The sequence below is a fragment of the Ambystoma mexicanum genome, chromosome 14 (genome assembly GCF_040938575.1).
Source record: "Ambystoma mexicanum isolate Mex_15411 chromosome 14, UKY_AmexF1_1, whole genome shotgun sequence".
In the NCBI taxonomy this organism is placed as follows: domain Eukaryota; kingdom Metazoa; phylum Chordata; class Amphibia; order Caudata; family Ambystomatidae; genus Ambystoma; species Ambystoma mexicanum.
The window spans coordinates 550922705-550949847 of record NC_090940.1 but is presented as its reverse complement, the minus strand read 5'-3'; the positions used below and the strand labels follow the sequence as shown (position 1 = coordinate 550949847).

Below are 27143 nucleotides of genomic sequence, written 5' to 3'. Positions count from 1 at the left end.
GCGAATAAACCAGGCAGCTACAAGTGTGTGTGGATACAAGAAGCCCATGGCAGGAGAGTATACCAGGCAATCATAAGTGTGAATACAAGAAGCCCTGGCCGGAGAACATACTAGCCAATCACAAATGCATCTGAAGTCCTGGCAGGGGAGTATACCAGGCAATTGCAAATCTACAGAAGAGCCTAGAAAGCTATAGAACTGTGTTTGCAAAACAAGTAGGAACGTTTGAAAGAAGTTGAAACCATAAGGTTAAGCAGCTTTGTAAAATAACTGTATTATTGTGGACCAAGAAAGACACGAAGAACTATTAGACCAAGAATCATTTGTATCAAGGAAGAATCCAGGGGAAGGGACCCATCCTCTGGAACCAAGGATCTTTTGACACAGTGAACCTTTGTGTTAGAGTTGTTTATTTTCCTTTATGACCTCTTTTGAAATCACCAAAGGTTAAAGACATTCCCCTTTTCACCTAATAGTTTGATTTATAGTGTGAGGGTCAGAATAGAACATTTGGACACAAGGACAGTTTTGATTTTGAAAGCCTGACACAGACAGATCCTGAGTTTTTGGTTTTAGGTAGGGACTCACCTCTTTGAGTAGGGTCAGGGAGGCCTTTTTCTAACCTTTTTGTTTTCAATAAAAGTCTTTAACAAGAAACCTGGCAACCTTGTGTCCAGCTTTCATCCTGACTCTTCACAAAGCCCAGGAGGTAGAAAGAGCAGAACGCCAGGAAGGCTGGAGTGGAGAGCCCGGTGATAGCGTGACCATGGAGGAATTGTGGTGGGCAGGCTGCTCTCTCAATGACTCCGCCACCACCAGAGGAAGGAAGCAACTCCCAAATTGATAACCCGGAGTGGTACCGAAAATCCGAGAAGGAGACAGGAACGCCTGCAAAGCGGACATTGCGGAAAGCAAACCAAGAAGTAAACGGAAGTAAGAAACAGATTGCCAATACCTCCTGGTGCCAGAAACATTCCCCTACAACAGAGAAGGTAATAGGAAGAACCGGAAAACCGGGAAGCCAAGGAGGAATCGTTATAGCGTGAGAGAAACTCGTCCCATTATCCATGACGTAAGAGTGCAAAGCAAGCTAATAACTTCAAACTGTGTTAATGTGATAAAAAGAAGCGTGGAGATCACAGAGAGTGAGAGGAGTAGAATTGGAGTATTACTACCCTGGGAAAAGGATAAAATCACCTAACAGCCATGAAACAGAGTGGAACATAACAAAGAAAGACACTTGTGTAGTAAAGACCAGAGGGGTCCCTAGGATACATCCTATACAAGAACATTTAGGGTCTTCTACAAACGAGAGAAGCAGACCTACAAGTTTAAGAAAAAACCTTATACAAGAGGTGAGCAAAACTACCAATCCTCTGAGGGAGTTGCACGAGTTAATACAGAGGATAACAAGAAACTATTCACAGATTGTATATTAACCAGAACTTTAACATAAGAGAACGTCAGTGCAAACGCAAAGCCACTCGCAAAAGAGAGTCATTCTCCCGACCTTAGTTCATTATAATAGTGTTAGGGAAAGATGGGCCTTCTTTTTTTCCGTTAATAAACATATAGTCAAAATGTCCTCAGTGTCCGTCTTCTGATCCACCACAATACATGCATGCTTTTTTTTTTTCTTACCAGCAGTGGTGGTGGTCCAGGTCTTCAAATGCTGCCTCACACCACCAGCCGCGATGACCCTCCAGCTTCCATGCAGCACAGAAGCCCGGGAGCATGGAGAGCTTCCTGGTTCCTGCACATACATGGTGGAGACAAAGCACCGCCCTCAACCTATACAGGGACGTGCAGGAGCACCCCCATGCACATTCAGCCCTGCAGTCTCCCTAGCTGCATTCCCAATAGTCCATGCAAGGCTGGGGAAGCCAAACAACCTCACCTTGCATGGCCCTTTGAGGATGCGCACTGTGGTACTGAAGTGTCAAAGGGAAACCGCCTTTCCCTGTACAGTTCAAAGTAGCTCAGAAGCACTTCCTTGGCTGCTTCTTATAGCTTGGGGGCGCATAGTGTTTCCCTAAAATGCCTAGTCTTGGCCATAATTGGTTGTGGGTTGGCTTTGAAAAAGGGATTTCTACTACCCAAGGGTATACTGTTCTCTATGGTGTCAACTTGGGCTACTTGATGTTGATTCAAAGTTGTACAAGCAGAGTCATTTGTGACAGTGCGCTAAGCATGAGTTTTGGTGATGGACTGCAATGCATTTCTTTCCAGTATGGTGAAACCTCTGCCTTGTCAGTGAATGCAGTGCATTCACTCCCCGGTGGAATGAACAATATGTGGATGTATTCCGCGCAGGCACCATAGCAGTAGCATCCAGTCCTGGCGCGCTCAATGGCTATACCGAGTTAAGCTTTGTAATTGCATGTCACAGACGCTGTCAATTCGTGGGCATATTGGCGCATACGCTCTAGCCTCTGTGACGTTTGGGTCAGAGCAGTGTCCAAGTCAAACATGGCACCTGAAGGGCACCCATTTTGAGGTTTATACTCACCTGCAGCTTGGTTCTGAATCTTGGGTGGGGACCGCATGTTTCTGGCTTTGTCGGTTGCCAGTGCTCTTGGTGTTCGTGTTTGATGCCGCCATCTCACTTTGGGCATCTGCAGGGACTAGGCAGTAAGGCTCGCCTGGTGGGCAAGTGATTCAATAGAGCTATCACGGCTAATTCTGCTAAGTTAGGGTCTCTCTCTAGTCAATAGAAACCTGGTTTTCACAGATCCTGGGCAGAACTAGACATATCAGTTGCAGGGGGTGTAGGGACCAGTAGAGCTCTAATTGCACTTTGGTTTGGCATCTCCTATGTTTAATGACACATGCACAGGTTTGACATATTAAGTATGCAGACCATTGGGCGAACTAGGACTTTGCCAACCTGTGATTGGCAATGGAGGTTCCCACTCATACGCGCAGTCCTTTGAAATTTTGCAGCCAGCCAATCATGGTCTTGGGAGGATAGCTCAGGGGCAACGTGCCTGCCTTGGAAGCTAGACAACACGGGGCTAGACAACACGGGGCAAGACAGGTTGATCCCCAGGTCCGCACTTATAAACCTCTGGGTATTAAGCGTGTTATAAATAACCTATCATATCATATCATGGCAGGGGGGCCGCATTCAACTTTCACAGGCTTGTTCTTCGGCTTTCCTAGTGCACATCCAGTCTGCCTCAGGTTTTCAGCTCAAATTCAGACACTGTTCGCAAATTGGTCATGTCTGGTTTTTACATCTCTACCCCTCTGGGGCAGGCAGAAGCCCTGACCATATATGGTAAAATTTGGATTCCCTCAGTGACTCACTCACGCAATCACTCATGAGAATAATGTCTTGCGTTCCACTATGTAACAGATGTATACAGATGTTCCGGATTGAGGCACTTCTGGGGTACTGTAGGATGTGCATAACTGTAATCAAACAACCAGATGAAGCCTCTTTAATGAGAATTCACGTGGAAGAAGTCAGGTGACAAAAGTGAGGCAAATTTTTTAAAAATGGCCACGCCAGACAGGCCGGATGAAATGTTTGGCCTCTCAGTGACCATCTCTCAGACAATGGGGAATCCCGTATTACATGAAAGACAGGGTGAATTCGCATATTAGCAGGTAAGTCCAACTTGACGGAAACAAAAGGACAGCAAGGTGAAACAAAGGGACTATCAAGGGGAACCCTCCTCACCACATTAGACTTACCTGATTTTACCGCCGGAGCTATTATTCCCCGAGACTTCATACTTTCTCTCAGTGCCTGAATAAGGGAGAAAGCAACAGGTTACATATTGACATTATTTATCGAACTGTGTTGGAAATACAAATCCTTACCAGAATATTACTGGTTGCCACGAGGAACTCTTCACTAGGGTCAAGCTGCAATCTGCAAGGAATCGGACAAGAGTGAAAGTCAGGCATTTCAACTCTTACGAACTACATACTTTTCGGAGTCAATATTGTTCTGGAACTCACCAATTCCTTCGAGCAGTGAAGCAACTGGTTATCAACGCGTCCCTGCACTCAATGCAGGATGGAGAGCTCATCTTTTCAAACCATCAGGTGAGACTATAAGAGGGGACATCAAAGGTGATCCGTGGGGAGAACAGCGGGGGTGGGGGGATTTACACTCAACTCCACGGGTGGTTAATTCCCTTTCTCCATTTGCAGAAGAATATTCCTACGGGCCAAGCAAACAAAGCTAGGTGGGCCAGTCCAGTCCGTCATCTCGGCCCTATGCGTCACATTGGTGGAGACCGCAGCTGTCCAGTTCAGATCGACGCCTCTGTGGGAGCCAGGTGAGCGTAACACCAACACACACATGAAACACCTGCAGACAACCATACACAAAACATCACTCTATTGCCAATCAACTCAAATCATACCAGCACCCAGTGACGTATTTTACGAACTGAAGCTACCAATAGCACATCAAAGCCCTTGCGCTATTCCCTCTCAACCTTCTAACTAACTAACCAGCCCAAGCCCCCTTCCTTTTCAGATCCACCCGAGCAACTGGAGACCAGGAAAAATGGCACTGGTGCGTGGTACAAGTCACAATAACATAACAACCAACATTGGACATTTTTACGTGCAGGTCAGCAGTACAGCCAGCTGTGTTAGGGACATGACCATGATTGGTGAAGTGCTAGAGTGAATGCAGAGAAAGTAAGGGACAGAGGTACGTTAGAGGCGAGGGGAACATGTTAGCAAGAAGGCAGATGAGCGGCTTATTTATTTATATACAGGAGGAACAATGCTTTTGATCATAACAGAGCGTACAATTGATAAGAAATCAGATTTGACAGGAAGCAGTGCGCTTCTTACAATGCTGTGAGTGTGAGGGACATTCTGACCAGGTTGTGGAGGGGAGTAAATGGAACAGTCTCCGGGGAAAAAACATAAGTGTACATACATAGATGAAGGACAAAAAACATTGGAAATTTTTAAATGCAGGTAGGCGGTACAGCCAGCTCTGCTCGGGATGTGACCATGATGGGTGAAGTGCTAGAGTGGAGGCAGAGGAATTGAGAGAAAGAGTCAGGTTAGAACCGAGGGAAAAATGTTAGCTAGCAGGTAGATGAGAGGTAGGTTAACAGGGTAACTTGGAGGTAAGGTGGTAGGCTTTTAGTTTGGTATTGAACAAATCTGTGTAGACTGTTTCTCGGATGTCCTGGGAAAGAAAATACCATGCAAGTGGAGCAAGAAGAGAGAAAGAGCGGAAGCGAGAGGAAGCACAGGGAGGTCTAGGAGCCACAAGGGTAATGGAGGAGGCAGAGCAGAGATTACGAGAAGGCTTATAGAGTTGGATAAATGGGGATAACTAAAAGGGTGCCTTACCGTTGGTAGATTGTGAACCAGCAGAAGACATTTAAATCTGGCCCTGTTTTGCTTCGTCTGCGACCCAGCCTGGTGGCGGTATGAGGAAGTAGGTGTGAAGTGGCGGAGTTCAACGAGAGTCCTGGTAGTGAAATTAATGATCTTGTCGAGCAGACAGAAAGCATAGTTGGGGAGACCAAAGAGGATGCTGGCACGGTCGTCCAGTTCAGAGAAGACAAGAGTGTTTAAGATATGCTTGGCAGTGTTGGATGGAAGGAGGTGCCTGCTTTTCCTAATATTTAGGAGGTTGAGGCGAGCTGCTGTTCCATTTTTGCAGATGAAAGTAGAGAAAGTGTGAGAAGGGTCATAGATGACACTGAGGTTTTGAACTGAAGAAGAGAAGGGGTGAGTGTCAGGTGGGAACTGGATAGAGATGAGAGGGAGCATTTGGCAAGGAAGAAGGGCATCTCTGTTTTAGTAGAGTTTAACATCAGAAAGTGCAAAGCCAACTGCTATTTGATGGCAGAGAGGCAATTGGAAATGTTGATAGAGCGATCAGAGGAGTGTTCAGGAAAAGAGAAAATGATTTTGGTGCCATCTGCCTAAAAATTGGTTTGGAATACCCAAAGAAGGAGATGAAATTCCCTAAGAGCAGAGGTGTAGAGCGCAAAGGGGAGCGGACCCAAGACAGAGCCTTGTGGAACATGAACAGTTAGAGGAATGGGTACATGTCTGCTGCATGTCTGAAGAAGACCTTGTCCTTATACTCGATCCAATATTTTGTGCCTTCTTTCTTTATCCATGTGTAATGACCTCTTCCAATTGAAGCTTGCTAAGGGCATACATTTATTGAGAAAATCCTTACATGGTCCCACTAACCATGGCAGATTTAGACTTTGCCACCCTCTTCATTGCTAAACCCTCATTCAGAGGCTCCACACATCAGAGTGAGGAGTTCATTGAGCACCAGCTACTTGTTGAGCCTTTTCATGCAGTCCTTTGTCCAATCAGGAGATCCTGTTTTCAGTCCCGGAGGACACACGAAGGGCAATCGGTTAAATCAACGTTACTGTATTGGTATTCTTGATCTGGCTGCTATATTCAAGACTGTCGACTCCCACGTGCTCTTGAGTCATCTAGCTAAAGTGATGCAATAGAGATCAGATGCTGGGAATGCTATCCTCCGTTTTGACAAATCCGACCATTCCTATATAAAATTTCACATTTTCCATCAATCATTTGAAATATTTCAAATTTCCCATCAGTCGCTTTGTTGCTGCACCACACTGTTCCCTCTACCCCACATTCCATTTAACCTTTGTCTTCAACCAATGGTCGCTCTCCTTTGTCTTTTTGGATTCTGGCTCTGTAACTTTGCTTGATGTCCACTTTTTTCTCCCCTTGTTACTCAAGGGGCTGGGGTTCGGCGAAGATGCAGTGGAAGCTGCGCCGACCCGTGAAGAGGAATAGTACCCCCGGTGGTAAAATCAGGTAAGTCTATGGGGGGGGTTACTAATATTCCTCTGTGTATTCCCTTGGCTCACCTTGCTGTTCTTGTCTACTCCTTAGGTGCCGGAATGCGGCGGGAACATGCAGGAGGATGCGGTGGAATGTGAAGATGCTGCGAAGGCCGGTGAGTTCAGTGCGGCGCATCAGCAGGCATGGCGACACGCATAAAATAACTTCTTTCTTCCAGCTCGAAGGCGCGATGGATCGGGAATTCAGGAAAGGATCAAAGGTATTGCTCTTGTTCTAACCTTTTCTCCTTCTTTCTCCCTTTTTCTAGGAGCTCCAAACTCGAGGCGGGCGTGGCAGAAGACTGGATGCAGACTTGCAGGAATGGTGAGCGTTACGCTGCTGGATGCAGAATAACACGAAGCGTGTGCTGCTCTTCTGCATGGTTTAAATAGCATCCAAAGTATTCCCAGGTAAGTATTTCTCCCCAGCCCCGCCCGAGTAAAAAAATAGTCCCTTGTAAAATAGTCCCTTCCAAGCCTCATTTGGCTTGGAGCTCTTGCAGCATGGTCTGCATCAGGTAAGCTTGCAGCATGGTCTGCATCAGGTAAGCTTGCAGCATGGTCTGCATCAGGTAAGTTCTACTCTATGAGCCTGGTGTCTATGGTGCCAGGACTGACTCTCCATATGAGCCTGGCGCCATAGGCGCCAGGACCGCACCCAAACAGCCTCTAGCAGGGGTTTTTGGGCTTGCCCAAAATAACTTGATGCCTGCTTCCGGGGTTGCTGGACCTGGTCTGGGCCCCTGGGGGTAGGCATCATGATAGTTGGGTGTTGTGGAGAATTCGTAGGGTGCCTGTAGTGTCGGTTTTTTGTGGTGATGATCTGGGTATGCAGAGTGTTACAGAATTTTTAGCAGGGGTTGTCTGGGTTGTTTTTTGCATTGAGTTAACCCTTCCGCATTAGTTTCATTACTTTTAGGTTTGGCGTCAAATATTTCTTTGAGTAGTCCAGTTTCGTAGTGTTATTCTGTTTTGTGGTGATGGGATTTCTCTCTCCCATGTTTCTGTCAAAAAGGACAGCTGTGTTTCTGATCCCAATATCTTCCAGTCTTTTGATGAGTGTCTCGTGGTTGACTGTGTTGAAGGCTGCGGAGAGATCGAGTAGTATTAGTGCTGAGTTGACATTGGAATCTACATGGGTCTTTAGGTCGTTACATATAGATAGTAGTGCAGTTGTATAGTAGTGCAGTTTAAATTCCTCTCCTCGATCTGAAGCCCACTTGTGCCTGATCTAACAACTGTTTTCTACATATTCCAATATTTTTTCTTATACATTGCTTTCTAGTATTTTCACCGGGTATGGGATATTTGAAATTGATCTGTAGCTGGTTGTGTCTTCTGTGTATCCCGACGTATCTTTGAGGAGTGGCTTGATGTCCTTAATCTATGTATGCCCACTTTTGTATGGCCCCCAGTGACTGTTCCATTCACTCCCCTCCACAACCTGGTCAGAATGCCCCTCAAGCTCACCCCATTGTAAGAAGCTCACCGCTTCCCGTCAAATCAGATTTATCTATTGTACGTTCATTTGTGATCAAAAGAGCATTGTTTCTCTCTGTGTATGAATAAATAAAAATAAATTAATAAATCTTAGTTTGAGCGATTGAAATGAAGATAAGGCAGATCTTACATAACCTTTGGCCTATTGTATAGCACACTTCACTGGGTTGGTAGCGTTGGCAGGAGGGGGTGCAACGTGCAGCCCACCCCTGATATTTCTGTGATAAAATGCAAGTGTTCAAATGCTACTGGAACCAAATGCTGCCAGTGGCATTCCCCCCCCCCTAACCCCCGGGCCCCCTCTCTTAAACCCTTCTTACTTTTCCCTCCCCCCACAAGGTAACCCTTTGGGCTCCTTACCCTTCCCTGCCACCCCTGTATGGGTGATGAAAGGGAATGCCAGCAGCAGCATTTTCCATGGCAAGGTGGATACGGTATGCAACTGACAAGGTGGCATATTTCATCATACGGTGATAAGGTATGTATCTGACAAAGTGTGTTTTGTCACCTAAGCTGGAGTGTAGAAAGGGAGGAGAAGGAGGAGGAGGAGGAGAAGGAGAAGGGGGAGAAGGAGGAGGAGGAGGAGGAGGAGGAGAGCAATGGGAGAGTAACAGAAAAAGCTGCCATTTCCGTTTTCTTTTTAATCACCACATGGTGGACGGTATAGATGATTGACAGGTAGTGTGAATGAAAGTTGCAACTAAAGTATTATGCACCCCCTGTTAATTAGCATTGGAGTGGCAGCTCCGATACATTTACAAAGCTGCATAATTCCAGGGAGACCAGTGAGCACGACCGTCCAGAGATGCTGGCTAGCCCTCCAACTGCAGGAGCAGGGGCTACCAACACCACAGGTGAGACCAGTGATGGTCTGAGACTCCACCTGAGTCCGCCGTGCTACGAATCGATTTTCCACCTTGAGCAAATTTTAAAACTGATTTGCGACCGCATTTGCCTGAACCTGCACCAAACATAGTGCTTTCTGCAAGATTCGCCGCTATTGTTCATTTATTTGCCTTTACCTCGGCGCCTCCATTGCAACCCATGGGGCAATCTACCCTCCAAAATGGCCTCCGCAACCCTGCTACTGCTACACAGCCCCCATCTAGTTTGAACAGATTGGATTGGCTGTCTCACGATACTTCTGCCCAATAGGATCGCCGGCAGGCGATAGCCGGCCCAACCCACAAAGGCCACCCAACAAGGCTGCCTGTGTAGAGCCTGAGCTGCTTCCAGGGAGCCCAGGGAGCACGACCGTCCAGAGATGCTGGCTAGCCCTCCAACTGCAGGAGCAGGGGCTACCAACACCACAGGTGAGACCAGTGATGGTCTGAGACTCCACCTGAGTCCGCCGTGCTACGAATCGATTTTCCACCTTGAGCAAATTTTAAAACTGATTTGCGACCGCATTTGCCTGAACCTGCACCAAACATAGTGCTTTCTGCAAGATTCGCCGCTATTGTTCATTTATTTGCCTTTACCTCAGCGCCTCCATTGCAACCCATGGGGCAATCTACCCTCCAAAATGGCCTCCGCAACCCTGCTACTGCTACACAGCCCCCATCTGGTTTGAACAGATTAGATTGGCTGTCTCACGATACTTCTGCCCAATAGGATCGCCGGCAGGTGATAGCCGGCCCAACCGACAAAGGCCACCCAACAAGGCTGCCTGTCTGGAGCCTGAGCTGCTTCCATGGAGCCCAGTGAGCACGATCGTCCAGAGATGCTGGCTAGCCCTCCAACTGCAGGAGCAGGGTCTACCAACACCACAGGTGAGACCAGTGATGGTCTGAGACTCCACCTGAGTCTGCCGTGCTATGAATTGATTTTCCACCTCGAGCAAATTTAAAAACTGATTTGCGACCGCATTTGCCCGAACCTGCACCAAAAATAGTGCTTTCTGCAAGGTTCGCCGCTATTGTTCATTTATTTGCCTTTACCTCGGCGCCTCCATTGCAACCCATGAGGCAATCTACCCTCCAAAATGGCCGCTGCCACCCTGCTACTGCTACACAGCCCCCATCTGGTTCGAACAGATTGGATTGGCTGTCTCACGATACTTCTGCCCAATAGGATCGCCGGCAGGCGATAGCCGGCCCAACCCACAAAGGCCACCCAACAAGGCTGCCTGTGTAGAGCCTGAGCTGCTTCCAGGGAGCCCAGGGAGCACGATCGTCCAGAGATGCTGGCTAGCCCTCCAACTGCAGGAGCAGGGGCTACCAACACCACAGGTGAGACCAGTGATGGTCTGAGACTCCACCTGAGTCCGCCGTGCTACGAATCGATTGTCCACCTTGAGCAAATTTAAAAACTGATTTGCGAGCGCATTTGGCCGAACCTGCACCAAAAAATAGTGCTTTCTGCAAGATTTGCCGCTATTGTTCATTTATTTGCCTTTACCTCGGCGCCTCCATTGCAAGCCATGAGGCAATCTACCCTCCAAAATGGCCGCTGCCACCCTGCTACTGCTACACAGCCCCCATCTGGTTTGAACAGATTGGATTGGCTGTCTCACGATACTTCTGCCAAATAGGATCGCCGGCAGACGATAGCCAGCCCAACCCACAAAGGCCACCCAACAAGGCTGCCTGTCTGGAGCCTGTCGTGAGCTGCCGGAGCCAGGGGCCACGAACGCTGCCCGACTCTCCCGACATCGCTGTCTATGCTGTAGCTTCATCCACAGCTATATTTGGGTAAGTGCCTGCTTTGTGCCCAGCAAACTCCTATCACTCCCTTGTCACTCGAGCGCCACCTGCTGAACCTTTTAACCATCCACAATGACACTTGACCTGTTCTGCTGTGCCCACGAGTCCAAATACAACTTTGCTGCATTGCGCACTACTGCCCTGTAGCCCACATAAGCTACCCATTGCTCCCACCTGTGAGTGATCAACACTCCCTCACCCATCTGCCGATGCCTGCATTGAAAAAATGTCGCTCCCATGATTTGCCTTCAGCACCGCTTGCATTGTATGTAAAATGGATTAATTGATTTCTATGTACTGTATTGCCGGTAGAACGCACGTTTAGCATACGCACACTATGCACGGCCTTTTAACCACCATGTACTACGTGGCTAACTGACATGCTGCATTTGGTAAACCCTAGTCCCTTGTTTGCGCCTCCTGCACACGAAGATGTAGTTCCCATCCTCACCGGTGGACTACCCACTTACTGCACATACATAGACACCTTGGTTGCGCACAATTGAATCTAGAAGACCCATTGCCTGCACATATAGTACTTGACCTCACCCGCAGACCATGCATGTCACGGCTTTCCAACTACTGAGTCTCTCTGCGCACTGTACCTCATTCTGCGTATTGCACCTCTCACTGCCACCAGTGTCGCAAGCCTCCTGTACCCATCAAACACTAGTGTCTTAGGTCTCTGCACTAAAGTCGAACCTAGATATCAATCTGATTTAATATCCTCATTGCATCTACATAACAAAAATGTACTAACTGCTGTTTCCAGTCACTAGTGCTTCAGGCCTTTGTGCTAAAGTCGATTTTAGATGTCAGCTTGCTTGTATATCCTCATTGCATTGCCATAACTTAAATGCACCAATTGCTGTTTTCCGGTCACTAGTGCTTCAGGCCCTACATAACTTAAATGTACTAACTGCTGTTTCCAGTCACTAGTGCTTCAGGCCTTTGTGCGAAAGTCAAATTTAGATGTCAGCTTGCTTGTATATCCTCATTGCATTTCCACAATTTAAATGTATTAAAAAGTACTAATTTCTACTTTCCAGTCACTAGTGCTTCAGGTCCTTGTGCTATAGTCGAATTTAGATGCCAGCTTGCTTGAATACTCTCACTGCATCTCTACAGTGTCAAGGCACTAAATGTTAGTTCACTATACCCCCAGACATTAACAATTCAGGCATATCACTGAAGTATCTACGGCTAACTTTAATATCTAGACACCAGCTCACGATATGCCCCTGGCATAATTAAGAAAATGTCCCCCACTTGCCTTACGAAAGCCACCTTGACCCTAATACTATTCATCGCTATATCTAGCACAATGGCCTCCACTCTCGAAACTAGCCCTCCTAAGGACAGAAACCTGAGACTTAGATCCAGACTACCTAGCATCTATGAACCAGTAGAAAACCACCAGAATAATGCCAATAGACGTACTACTGCCCAACCTAAAAACTTGCACCGCTTACCAAAACAATCCAATCACACCGGTGATCAAACTCCTTCTATAACTTGCACAACCCTGGACACCTTATCTCTTAAAACCTGCCAATCCAGCAAACCTAATAGCTCTCTAACACCACTAGGATCTCTCATCAATGCGAGATCAGTGGTGGCCCATGCCACAGAAATTGCGGACATCTTAAATAAGGACAACCTGGACCTACTGGCCATAACGGAGACTTGGCTTCACGAGGCTGCAGGACCAACACTAATGTTAGCAGTGCCCGATAAATACCAAATTCTCAGAGCCGACAGGCCTAATGACAGAGGCGGCGGACTAGCCATCATCTGCAAATCCACCTATCCTATCAAACTTACCACATCAATCTCCTGCTCATCCTGTGAAGTACTCACAGCCAAAATGCCCCTTCCTAACAACCGCACGCTCTCAATCCATTTAATATACAGACCCCCAGGGCCTCTAGGCACCTTTGAAGACGATTTAACTAGCCTCATAGCTAATAATACCAAAGACCAATCCCAAACCCTACTACTGGGAGACTTTAACCTTGGCTTTAATGAAACTGATAATAAATACGCAGAATCAGTCGCAGCCCTGCTCAAGGACCATGGCCTTGATCAAAAAAGTCCTCTCCCCCGCCCACATCAAAGGAAGGACCCTCGACTGGGTATCGTAACTGAACTGTAACATCATTATCACTGATATTGTTCCACAAACATGGACGGATCATTATCTTATAAACTTTTCCGCCACCCTGGATCTTCTTAGCCCCAAAATCAACAACATGGTTCCCCCTCTCCTGACCAGAAGTAAGAAGGACATGTCTGCTGAAAATATTATCCCTCTCCTCCTTCCAGCCATAAATGGATTAGAAAGTAACAACCCGGACACCCTGGTAAATACTTTCAATGATGCTATGACCAAAGCATTAGACGCAGTTGCTCCACCCAAACTACGTAAAGCTAAATAGGAAGCCCACCTAAATGCCTGGTTTACGCCTCACCTCAAATCGCTAAGACTACAAAAAAGAAAGCTCCAATCCATCTGGCGTCACTCTCCCACCGAATACAACAAAAACGACCTAACCGAATTTGCCAAATCATACAAAAAAGAAATTATCATAACCAAGAAGAACACCTTTAACGACAGGATCGCAAAAGCCAATTCTGATACTAAAGAGCTCTTCACTATCCCCCGCTAGACGGAATCCCCTCTTCAATCAATAGACAATGCCCCCAAAAACAAAGATTGGTGCCCAAACATACAAAACGCCCTTGCCAACAAAATCTCCATGCTTCAATGCAAAATTGCAACAAAAAAAAGACCACACTTCCACCTCCTGGTCAACAAATACCCCAATCCCAGGGGAATAAAACCACTGCTCCATTTAGTTTCAAATCTTTCTCCATAATTGACACAGAAAAAATAATACTCTCCCTCAAACCCTCTAACTGTAAGGGCGACTCTTGCCCAGCACAATTAATAAAGGATGCAGCTAGGGATCTAGCTCCCTTCATCTACAAGCTCATAAACTCCTCCTTCAAATCCAACATGGTACCTGCCAACCTCAAAGAATCATGGGTCCTCCCATTATTGCAAAAACAAACTCTGGACCCCACCATCCCCACCAACTACAGACCAATCACCACTGTGCCTTTTCTACTAAAAATTCTAGACAGAGCTGCCTACATACAAATCCAGGATTACCTGGAGGCTAACCACCTGCTTGGCTCACGGCAATCTGACTTCCGCCCACTCCATGGCACGGAAACAGCTCTGATAGACCTCAAGACACAAATTGAGGAACTTAAGGACAACGGGAAAACAGCCCTGCTCCTCCTACTGGACTTGTCGGCTGCGTTTGACTTGGTAGACCATGCAGCCTTATGCAACCACCTTGAATCTGCCGCGAAACTTCACCGGAGATGCTATAGCCTGGGTCCAATCCTTCTTAGCAAATCGCACTATGGCAGTCTTCTCCACTACCAACTCAGCTGACCCTATCAAAATAACATGTGGTGTGCCACAAGGATCCTGTGTCTCCCCCACCATGTACAATATATTCACCAAGCCTTTGTTTGACAAGTTGGACAGACTGGGCATCATCTACACGAATTACGCAGATGATACCCATATCCTCATACCCCTTTCGGGTAACTATGAGACAGACTTAGCCTTGGTGAACAAGATATACATGCTCATTCAGGAATGGAGGGCCGCACACGGCCTCTGCCTGAATGATGATAAAACAGAACTACTAATCTTAGGCTCTGAAACCAACATCCAAAAACTATGTCCAAACTACACATCCTTCAGCATTGATAACAACCCTATCAAGGTGATGCCTGTGGTTAAAACCCTTGGATTCTATCTGGACTCCTCCCTTACCCTCAAGAAGCAGGTCAACTCCCTCGCCTCCTCCACTACCTACACCTGCAAACTCATCCGTGCAGCTAGACCTTACCTCTCCAGTGCCAGCTGCATCACACTAGCTAACGCCCTTATCATGTCGAGGCTAGATTACTGTAATGCCCTGTACTCTGGAACCAATAAATATATCACCGATAAACTTCAAAGACTACAGAACAACACCTTAAGAGCAGCACTAAATATCCCCTACAGAGTGCACATCACTAATTCCAGGAAAGAGGTTAACTGGTTAAAAATAACAGACAGAATCCTACTTAAAACAGCATCCCTCACATCTAAATGTCTACACAACCTAGCCCCCCCGTATCTTATGGAAAAAATCAACAGGAAAATCACCACGCGACCTACGAGATCTGCTAACACCTCCAAACTAGAAAAGCCAAGGTTTAAACGCTCCACCGCGGGAGGGACCAGCTTTCCTGTCAAAGCTGCTCAATGTTGGAACAAACTACCACTCGACCTCAGAACGGAACAACCATACCCAAAATTCAGGCACAAGATAATTAACTGGCTGCGTGCCAATGACACATAACTTACACCTAGCTTCCTACCCAGCCACAACTGTACCCATTGCCCGGACACCCTAGACATGCCCTGCTTCCAGGGATATGTTTGTATATAATCTTTGTACATAGCGCCTGTTCTTTTTTTGCCGCTGTGCCTTTATATGCTTATGCCTGTATATAGTCTCACATATGTTTGCTCCTTTTACCAATGTATTGTATATACTCATGCCAAATATTGTAACAAGCTTAAGTCTTCATGTAAAGTGTTGCGCCCAGCTACCCACGGGTTTGGCGCGCATTATCAAATAAATAAACAAACAAACAAAACCTATGTAGTAAGCATTTCTTAGTCTGCCTACTCATTTTTCAGGGTGTGCTCTAGTTCATCTCTGGTGCTTGGTTTATGAGGGCAGAGGTGTGTGCAGGCAGACCACCTTCAACACCCTGGTTTTGCCAGGCCTAGGGTTGCTGGGAACACTGATGGGACACAGCCTTACCTAACTGTCATGGAGCAAGTCTGTCCTTGGCTCACAAGTACATGTAGGATGGTCTAAAAAGAATGGTTCATCGCGGTCATCTGCCAGTTCATTCGATGATCAGTCTGTTCATTACGGGTGATGGCTCATGGCCAACTGGGGTATGTGAGAAGTGCTGTGAGCATGCTACAAGTCTTACACCATTTCCTGGTACTGACCTGCTAGTGACCACAGGGGCGATCATCCATGTTTCAAAGGACCTGCTCCCTATTTCACACTGCCTCCAATTGGTCCCTGCTATTAACTAGCAGCTCATGTTGATCCTCATTCAGTCCATGCACAAATGCACCATAATGAATTCTTAGTGCTCTAAGAACCCAACATATTGAAGCGAAGTGCCTTGAAGATTTAGGGCCTCATTCCGAGTTTGGTGGTAGTCATGGCGCTATTTGCACCATGACTGCCACCAATAACGGGTCCGGCACCGGTGCAGTTCAATGGGGACTTACCGGTGTAGTCCGACCTTTGCAGGACCGGTAAGTCCCCACTGAAAATGCCATTCCCCATTCCCATTTGAGCCCCTATAGGGCTCAATGGGAATGGGGAGGGCGCAAATAACGGGCTCGAGAATGGCAAGCCCGCTATTTGCGCCCTGGTCCCCTAACGGGACCCGTAAGGGACGTGTGGCCTGACCAAACGTACCTTACCGGTCCCATTGGGGGACCTCGGAATCGGGCGGTAGGGGATTACCGGCACCGGTCTCCTTACCGGTGCTCGGTATCCCCTACCACCCAACTCGGAATGAGGCCCTTACTCTCTTGCCGGTATCCAGGCATTGCATCGAATACATATTATCGAATGCAAACGCATCGAAAAAAATGCATCAAAACAATTCATTTTTTTGTAGGTAAAGTTTTTTTTTTTTTACTATGATGGGTTTTAAGGTGTACAAAAACAAGGGTTGGGGGGACCCACCATTAAAAAATAATGCATTATTTCGATGCATTTTTTTCAATGTTTTTGCATTCAATGCTTTTGCATTCGATGCAATCACTAGGAACCCTCTTGCTTGGCTCATCTTCCCCCGTGCCCCACAGCTGGAACCGGCACCCTTTCATAACTATTCCCTTGAATTGATCAGCAAATCAAAAAGGCTATAGATCAACAGCATTACCTAATTGCCAATAAAGGAAACTGTTTTACACCCTTGGCTAACTTAACACTTTGTAATTTTTCACAAAAGGAAAACAAGAATGACAATTGAATCAAATTCTATTCTGAACATTTAGGTCAGGGTTCTGCAACCATTCGCTCTCCAGATAGTGCGAACTACAACTCCCATCTGCCTTAACAAGCATATGCAATGTGAGTGCTCATGGGACCAGTGGTCCAAAACCTCTGGAAAACTGAAAGTTACAGACCCCTGATTTAGGTTGAAGTTCTAGTTCTGTAGATCACTGTTTTTAAGTGGTAGGGGCAACATCACTGGAAACTTCAAAAGGACCTGTAGAAAAGAGACAGGGGGGTAGTGAAAGAAAAAAGAAACTAGGGAGCTCGAGGCATATTGTGTCTAAAGGGCGGCAAAAGGAAAGAACGGCAGACTAGGTCGGGCTGGTGGGTCACTGTCTAAAGCGGGTCTGCAACCTGCGGCTCTAGAGATGTTTTGGACTACGACATGATCCATCACCACTGACTAAGCTGGTCACGGATAATAATTAATGTATTTCTTATATAGCGCTACACACCTATAGGTCTCAGAGGGTTCAAATAACAGAAGACATAATTATCCCACAGAGTGGAACTCAATGCAATGACCTCGGTAGGATGAAAGGTTGAGTTGACCCTGCCGGGATTCGAACCTGCCACAGCACGCGGCACACAGATATCAGGGGGAAGCGCTCGGCTCCCTGTGCTATCTGTCCGGATGATACTAACCGGCGGTTAAAACATCTGGAAAGCCAAAGGTTGGAGACCCCAGTCTGCGGCCATCAGCTTCATTTAAGGGTATTTGTGGATATCCATTGCTTTCCCAAACGCTCAGATACCTTTGAACCCAATATGACTACTGATTATAAAACAAATGATGCCTTTAGCTTTTGCTACTTCCAGTAGCTGAGAGTATGTGCCTGTAATCAATTGCTCTCTGGTAAGAAGCTGTGGACTTCCGTTTTCAATAAGGACTCTTTAAAAACACATGCAGTGGCCATTAGGTTCGGTCAAAATTAGTTTGGAAATACTTCCTGTTCAGTGATTTATATAACAAGGATCATGTGATGTCAATTCTGCTTTCTCTACAGTTTTGGTAACAGTAAGCCCCCCACCTCCACATCCTGTCTTTAGTTTTTGTTCTGCACATCTGCCCAGGACTGTCCAGCTCTCGGCACATGTCTCGGGAGGATAGCCCAGGGGCCACGTGCTTGCCTTGGAAGCATGACGACACGCAGCAACACAGGTTCGATCCCCGGGTCTGCGCTTAGAAACCTCGGGGTATTAAGCGCGTTATAAATAACCAATCATATCAAATCACCTCCTTGCTACAATACATCAGGTCGGCTGTTCCACTATAACAGGGGTCTGTAACTTTCAGTTTTCCAGAGGTTTTGGACCACTGGTCCCATGAGCACTCACATTGCATATGCTTGTTAAGGCAGATGGGAGTTGTAGTTCGCACTATCTGGAGAGCGAATGGTTGCAGAACCCTGGAATACAACATTAGAACTATTCAGAACATCTGAGAGGAGAAAAGTCCCCAGAGATAAGTGATTGACAAATGATGTGCATTAAGAAGGAAACGTCCATATTTATCACACAGAAGCTCATACATCCAACCTGGTGTTCCTTGGTTGCTATCGTAGCCTAACATTTCCCATAGGATATAACAGCCTATATGTAGGTTCCCTTTGAATGTTACCTCGTTAAATGGGTATCAGGTAATATTGTCCCCATATATAATGTTGCCATACATATAGTCACAGGGAAACGGCATAGGTGACATAACATATGGGGACAATATATGGGGTAAAAGGGAGCAGGGGTTGCAAAAAAGGGTGCCATTTTTTGCATGGTGACATTTTTGCTGGGACATTATCACATGGAACCGTTAAATGTTGGTGCTGATTGAAAAGTTGTGGTTCTGACAGGCGGAGTATAGGCAAACAATGCAATGCTCGATAAGGTAGTTCCGTGGGTCAATGCCTCTGCTACAAACATATGATCGGACAATCTACAGACTACAGATCTGAACCATGACAGGGCCAACCTAGCCTTTCATCCTTCTGCGGGAGTCAATTAATTAAGCAATGGGTGATGCAAGGGAGGCAGAAATTAAGCAATAAGGTTGCCGACTACTTGCAGTGTTTGAGCTCTACTACAGGTTAATACACTACATAACAAAGCTATTCTCGGAAAGCAAGCTGCATTGTCCCCACCCAAGCCGCCTTGTCCCTTGTTTTACTGTTTTCCTCTCTTCTCTTCCGCGTAGGGATGTCTCAGAGACTGGAGTCGCTTCCCTTCCCACTAAAGGGCTGGAACATCTGAGAGCTCTCTTTGCAAAGAACACCTTGGGCCTGAAGATGCTTCCTCCCGTCAAAACCTTCCTGCACCTCCAGGAAGCCTCCCTCTCGTACCCCAGCCATTGCTGTGCATTCAAGAACTGGAAGAAAAGAAAAGGGTGAGTTTGACACCTTGTAATTGGTCTCAATTTTATTTTCCTTCAATTACATTATTTCAAAAGGCCTCCCCCTTACTTCCTCTCTCACAATTCGCCCATCTCTTCTTTAACCCTTCTCCGACATGAAGCCTCCGGTTTACTTTTGCAATTATTTCCTAATAAGAAGAGCGCCTTTCCCTCCTCTCCCACAGTTAACTTCTCTACTCTTTAACTAATATTTTCTAACATCAACTATATTCCGATACCGTAGATTCGAAGAAAGAAAAATTCGAAGATTTCTCCTTTAGGTGAAGTGGGTCTGGTGAAATCACAGACATTCCATATTCTATATTTTACCAACAAATCTCATCCCCTAATCTGTGTTATTACTTCCTAAATCTCTAACATTACTCTTGATTTGGGATTATGTTTCCCAATTTAATCCTTCACAATGCTTTTTTAAATTACTTCTTTCCCACCAAAAACCTGGCCTCTCCAGTATTCCACTCCACTATCTCACCCATTGCTGGAATATAACTTTGTTTTGATTGTTGTATAATCTTATGTGATTATGGTCATTTGCCATTAGAGACTAAAAACAAACAAAGCCTTGGCATCAATTAGCGCCCGGATGCCTGAGGGCTTGTGCGCACTTTACAAGTGAAATAAATAAGTACATTAATCAAATAAATACATTAGACATGCATGCCTCTAGTCAACAGCCAATGATCAATTGGGTTGACTCTGGATTACGCGATTTAAAAAAATACACACTAGTGCTGAGAGGTTTTAAATATCAGCTAATGGTGCTGAAAATTGCAAAAAATATACTTTAATAAAATGATAAAAATTTGATAGATTTCAAATAGAAAAAAACGTGTTATTAAAGACCAGAATCGCTACTTGATATAGTCCCCAAAGGATATGAAAAGAGGTTTGGTTGATGAATTATCATTGCTTCTAATGAAAAAGACAGCAGTGAAACTCCCCCCAAAAAAAACATTTGGTGTATGTGTTGGGCGTGCTTAAGGACTTCCCTTGGGAGACAGAATTAGAAAGTTAGAAAGAGTTACTCATTCTAAAGGAAAAGAGAAGACGCAAAACTCAGAACCCTTCTGTGGACTACTCTGGGATAAAGAAAAAATAAATAAAATTAACGATGTGTGTAAACTAAACCCTAAAAAGGAAAAAAAACATATGGTAGATTACTGTGAAGCCAGGAGAAAAGAGGTCCTTTTGATTACAATTTGCCATCCATTAAAAAAGTGAGAGATAAAACAGAGTATGTTATGGACCTGAAGAATGAAATATCCCCAGAACAGAGACTGAGGATTCGAAGACAATGCTAAACTATGACAATGCAACCAAATCACAAGTATTCCAGTTTGAACAACTTTTTTTTAAAATGTGTTGTCCGTTAATTACATTTTTCGTCAGTACAACAGAACCATAATGGTCCAGTGGCGAATTCCACAACCGGTTTTTGTAAGGCACATGAGCCAGGGCAGGAGACCAGATTCAGGATGTTCAGTGACTACCAGTGTCACACACTCACACACACCATTGTCCAGCTGAGATGTTCCAAACTTTGTGCCATGTATTGGAATCTGTGTGTCTGGAATTGTTGGGGAATACCAGAAAACTTCCCATTGCCTCGTTAGGTTTATTTGTGCACATCGGATAGAATTAGTCCCTTTGCTTGATTTACTTTTGGTAATTTGGGGGTAGGATTTGTTGCACACTCTTGTTCACGTTCGACACACACACACACACATATGGGCGGCTTGTGGACACCTGGTGTTGATGCACTTCTCAGACATCTCTTTTCCCTTTTTTGCCCACTCTTGTTCAGATTAGAAACACACACACACACACATTTGGGCGGCTTGTGGACACCTGGTGTTGATGCACTTCTCAGACATCTCTTTTCCCTTTTTTGCCCACTCTTGTTCAGATTAGACACACACACACACACACACACACACACATTGGGAGGATTGTGGACACCTGGTGTTGATGCACTTCTCAGACATCTCTTTTCCCTTTTTTGCCCGTTCTTGTTCAGATTAGACACACACATTTGGGAGGCTTGTGTACACCTCGTGTTGATGCACTTCTCAGACATCTCTCTTCCCTTTTTTGCCCTCTCTTGTTCAGATTAGACACACACACACATTTGGGCAGCTTGTGGACACCTAGTGTTGATGCACTTCTCAGAAATCTCTCTTCCCTTTTCACCCACTTTTTAGATTTGTGGAGGATGTGATGTGCAACCAGACCATCAGCCGCGGCGTCCATCAGAAAAGGTCCTTGCGGACCCTCCGTAGCCCTTTCTACCAAGACTACATGGATGAGGACACAGAAAGAGGAGAAGCTGCCCAGGAGGAGGACACAAAGCTTCGAGATTTCTATGGTAACTCCCAGTATTACGTTTTCTATGAGGAGCAGGGAGATGGGGATGTGGGGTTCGGTCAAGAGCTGAAGAACCCCCAGGAAGAAAACAACCAGGACTTTGAAAACCATTACTTTTATACAGTCTGCGGTGGCAAAGGTGACATTGTGTGCAAACCGGAACCGGATGCTTTCAATCCGTGCGAGGATATCATGGGCTACAGTTTCCTAAGAATCGTGGTCTGGTTTGTCAACCTTTTGGCCATTCTGGGCAATGCTTTTGTCCTGTTCATCCTGATCACAAGCCACTACAAGCTGACTGTCCCCCGCTTCTTGATGTGCAACCTGGCATTTGCCGACTTCTGCATGGGAATTTACCTCCTCCTAATTGCCTCCGTTGACCTCTACACCCGCACTGAATATTATAACCATGCGATAGACTGGCAAACCGGGCCCGGCTGCAGTGCTGCAGGCTTCTTCACTGTTTTTGCAAGCGAACTGTCCGTATATACCCTGACCGCCATAACCCTGGAACGCTGGTACGCCATCACATTCGCCATGCGCTTGGACCGGAAAATCCGACTAAGGCATGCATCGGCCGTAATGCTTGGTGGATGGCTTTTCTGCTTTTTCCTGGCAGTGCTGCCACTAATAGGCATCAGCAGTTATGTAAAAGTTAGCATCTGCCTACCGATGGACAATGAAACAGCCCTTGCCCAGGGATACATCGTCTTTGTGCTGATGCTCAATATCATTGCATTCATCATAATCTGTGCCTGCTATATCAAAATATACATCACTGTCCACAACCCCCAATATAAATCAGGGGACAAAGACACCAAGATCGCTAAAAGAATGGCAGTGTTGATCTTTACGGACTTCCTCTGCATGGCCCCAATCTCCTTCTACGCCCTTTCTGCCATCATGAACAAACCATTGATCACCGTTTCCAACTCAAAGATCCTACTGGTCTTGTTCTATCCACTTAACTCATGCGCCAACCCGTTCCTCTACGCAATCTTTACTAAGACCTTTCGTAGGGATGTGTTCATTCTGCTGAGCAAGTTTGGCATCTGTGAGCACCAAGCTCAGCTCTACAGGGGTCAAACCGTTTCAGCCAAAAACAGCAGCGGGTCCTTCGGTCAGAGGGGCAGTGGTGGGACCGGGCAGACTCTTGCCAATATGCACGAGTATCCGAGCCACGACCGGCAAGGTCACTACCACCCGCCGTCTATGCAAGATGTGACCATCACTGAAGATTGCAAACTGACTGTGTTGTGATCGTCTACATACGACGAAGACCTAAAGTTAATAAAGTGATGATACTGTGTTAAAAAGTCACTCTTGGAGGGAAGAATGCTTGTTACTTCAATATTTGATTTCAATCAGATTCCCACCTTAAGCACTGCCTCTGTGTCAGGAAGTATAGAATTTGAATTTTTTTTTCCGGGCAATCCTTTGTATCCATGACACTCTTTGATGTCATAGTGGTTACTCGAGGCAAAACAATGATTTATTTGCCCATTATTAACAGGAATTGTTGAAACGTTTGTTCTCGAGTTTGTCCTTTGTGTTTTTTCCTCTGACCATTTGATTGGTTTACGGAAATCTATAAATGTTATAGATAGAACAATTAACTTCAGAAAAGAGCAATAATCAGATTTTTTGTAGGATACATTGACCTTAAAAGATGTGTCATTTCATGTCTAAAGGAGATTAGTCTTTTTAACCGGATTAGCGGTAGGAAAAATTAATGTTTCTGCTCAGTTCATATCAGGATGGGGTTCTATCTGGTTTCATCGAAAATAAATTACTACGGGGTCATTTAATTCATGGTGGATTTCTTGGGCCATTTATCTTTTAATGGAAATCCCCCTCATACAAGCCCTTCCCCCACACGCCCTCACCCAGGCTCTTTCTCAACCCTCTATGCCCCCTTACCCTCTACATGTACTATCTAGTTTGCCCCCACAAAGAAATCTGCCAGGAAGTAACTTGCCGCGTAGTGATTAATTTTAATGAAACCGCACTGCACGCAGGGTAGTTCCACTCCCTGAAGAGGTGATGCAGTTCTCCTTCGAACGTCCAAGAAATGTTTAACAGAGTTGCCGGGACAGTAGGTATGTTGGAAGTATATTGTGACAACACAATTTCCATAGAAAGAGCACCTGGATGATGAGACTGAACTAAGCTGCAGTACTTGAGAAAAGACTTAAAGAATCAAGTGTCTATGAGAGTTGATATTGACCAGTTTCATGTTTGGACTCCAATGGCAACGGTAATGATTCGGTGCAGAGTCCAAGTATCTCAACGATACAATCAGCTATTTCCAATTGAGGGGCCACGCGTACTGAAAGGTTTTCCACACTTTTGTTTCATCTCTGTCACGGATCTGGCCGATCACTAAAAACGCCAATGAATCTGTGGGAGAAGAGAGAGAGAGAGAGTTGAACATGTCTGTTCTATCTCTGGATCCTTTGTCCTAAAGCTAGACCTATGCTGGATTCTGATCACCTGCTCCAATGTAAGCATGTATACCCTGTGGGTAGGAAATATCCCGATAACATCCACCCTTTCTTCCACACTATTCATTTTACCTCACTGCATCCTCTTTGTAGGGCATCTACAGAAATGTCCAAAATGGTGAAGACCTTGCATTATGTTGGCAAATGCTTTCTGGACTGACATAGCCATTATGCATATGGCAATGTGGCTTCAAGAAGGTTATTCCAATACTCTGAGCAATGCCCCACGAGTGGTTTGTCAAGACACCAAGACTATTTCCCTCGCGAAAGCTGATAACTCTCACTATGCTCCCACCTTCTCTGCCTATGCCCACAGCCTTGTTATCTGGGAAAGTTTCTTGGACAAGATATCACCCTTCTCCCTCTCCTGCTCCATGACCTGTAACCAACCTCCCCCTCCAATCTTTCTATACTCCTCGGCATTCCCTGGCTAATGCTTCCTCGTTCACTTCTCCATGGCTTTGTGCCAAGAAACCATTGGTTAAGTAAAAGTGTTCCACCAATAGGCGAGACATTGGCAATGGGGCACAAATGCATGCCTTGCATTGGTACTTACTTGCCCTTTATATGGCCACTCTTGCCTTTACCTTTGGGCACCTCCCAATTTGGTAGATATTAAGGTTTCTTTCTAAGCACAAGACCCCTCTTCCCCCATTTGGTTGGGAGGATATCTCAGGAGCAACGTGCTAGCCTTGGAAACAAGACAACACAGAGTAACACAGGTTCGATCCCAGGGGCTGTGCTTAGAACCCTCTGGGTATTAAGCGCGTTATAAATAACCTATCATATCATTAAGGTGTTAAACAGGTTGTGCCATAGTGGCGATTCTTGTAGAGCTAAAGACCCCACACACTCAGATCAAACTCTTCTCCCTAATCTCCTGTCTCTGGCAGTTCACAGCTGAAACTCACACAAAGATTGCTCAGCTTGCCCTTAAAACCTCTATTCAGACTTTGCCTAAATCTAAGTGCAGCGCATACATTCTCCTTTCTGGTTTTAATTCTCCACCCAGACTGCTAACAAACTATTTGTAAAACTTGTATGGCATCATCCTGTCACAGATTCTCAAAGCCAATAGTTTCAAGAAATTCACCCAATATTTCTTGAGTATTTTTGGCCATTCAATTCACCACCACCAGGTTCATGGTTCCAGGCCTTAACTTGCCAAACTCCAGGGGCGTTGCTAGGGGGGGGGGGGGCAAAAGGGGCTATAGCCCCTGATCCTTTGGTTGTAGCCTCGGATAGAATCTCAGGAGCTACAGCCAAAAGACTAGCTAGCCCCCAGTCCCAACAGTTCCGACATAAGCGTAGCCCTGGGTCATTTCCAGACCTAGCAACTCCCCTGCCAAACTCCTTCCTTCTTCCCTTTTGTTGAGCGTGTCACTATATCTATGGTGATAGACTATGTCAGTGTAGGACCTCCTGGAGTTTCCCTGGTGGTCTCCCATCTGACCCCAGTGGCTTTTGCATCTTGGCCGTGGCTATTTATCAAATACGTTCTAGAGATTCTCTGCCTCCTTCTTCAACTCTCTGTGCCATGTTTTCGCCCGTTTGAGACACATCTCTCCTAACCTCCTCTCTGGACTTGCTTTTGAGGATATAATCCTGTCCCTTCTCAGAGATTTCTTCTAAAAAAATAAAACAATGTTTTTGCTCTATCCACTTCTTGGGTGCTCTCAATTATTGTTCTGTTTTTTTAATGTTTTTTGTGTCCATTGTCGTGATTGGGGGGCTTGTTATGTTTAATAATCTCTTATAATGTAAACTCACACACCGGGATCACTGGGAGCCATGTGTCACACAGATGAAGTTTTTATGCAAGTGGTCCCATATCTTACCATCACTCCAATACCTCCGACTTCAACGGCGCATCTCTTTCCACGCTGCCACCTGCCACTTAACACAACTCTTCCAGGACCCGGCCCTGCACCACTCATTCTGCCCAAAGTGGGATCGCCCCCCTCCCGATTCACCCTCACCCCTCTACTGCCTCTCTTCTTCAAGCTGGGGTCCCCATTAATTCCCTGCTTGCTCCAGCTGCCCCCATCCCCGCTTACCTTCCTTTCCGCCTCTGGTCCTTGGTTTTTCTTCCCTCTCAACGCCGCTCTTGCGATACCTACCTCCCGTCCCAACCCCCACCTCAGCCCTGCTCTTTCCCGCTCCCTCCATGCCCCATTCTCATGCTCTTCCAGCCTAGAGTCACCATGGATCCTGTGCTGCCATTAGTTGCACGTTAAATACCTGCGCAGCAAACATGGCTGCGCGGTAAAGACAGTAAACTAATCCAGTTGCTTTTATTCTAGCTTTTTAAGTTGAAGAAAGGCCAGCCATCTCACATAGCTCAGCTCTAGCTTCGTCTCCAGCTGACATTCATTCGAATCACTCACCCAACATTTTCTGAGCTCTCGTGCTCACTGCGCACGCCATCGTTCCAGCTCTCACTCCTGACGGCCAACAGGGACAGTAGAACAGGACACACCACAATCCAAGACTGAGGACACCTTTGTCTCCATCTGAAACATTACATCATTTTTGATGACTTGTAACACATTGACCCGACCCCACCAGGAGCTCTCATCACGGAATGGAGGATAACTCACGGGGCAACGCGCTTTTCTTGGAAGCAAGACAAAGCAGAGCAACAGAGGTTCGAATCCTGGATC

General features: G+C 46.0%; 1 protein-coding gene across 2 annotated transcripts in view; it reads left to right on the top strand.

Annotated features, from left to right (window-relative positions):
• The window catches only part of TSHR (thyroid stimulating hormone receptor), a 672050-nt gene extending 645912 nt beyond the window's left edge, over positions 1 to 26138 (top strand). For both annotated transcript variants that reach the window (XM_069637860.1, XM_069637859.1), the window contains exons 9-10: positions 19397 to 19585; positions 21814 to 26138. In XM_069637860.1, the coding sequence (XP_069493961.1) occupies positions 19397 to 19585; positions 21814 to 23236 (1612 nt within the window). In that variant the 3' untranslated portion in view covers positions 23237 to 26138. The remainder of the gene's footprint in view (positions 1 to 19396; positions 19586 to 21813) is intronic.
• The last annotated feature ends 1005 nt before the right edge of the window (positions 26139 to 27143 follow it).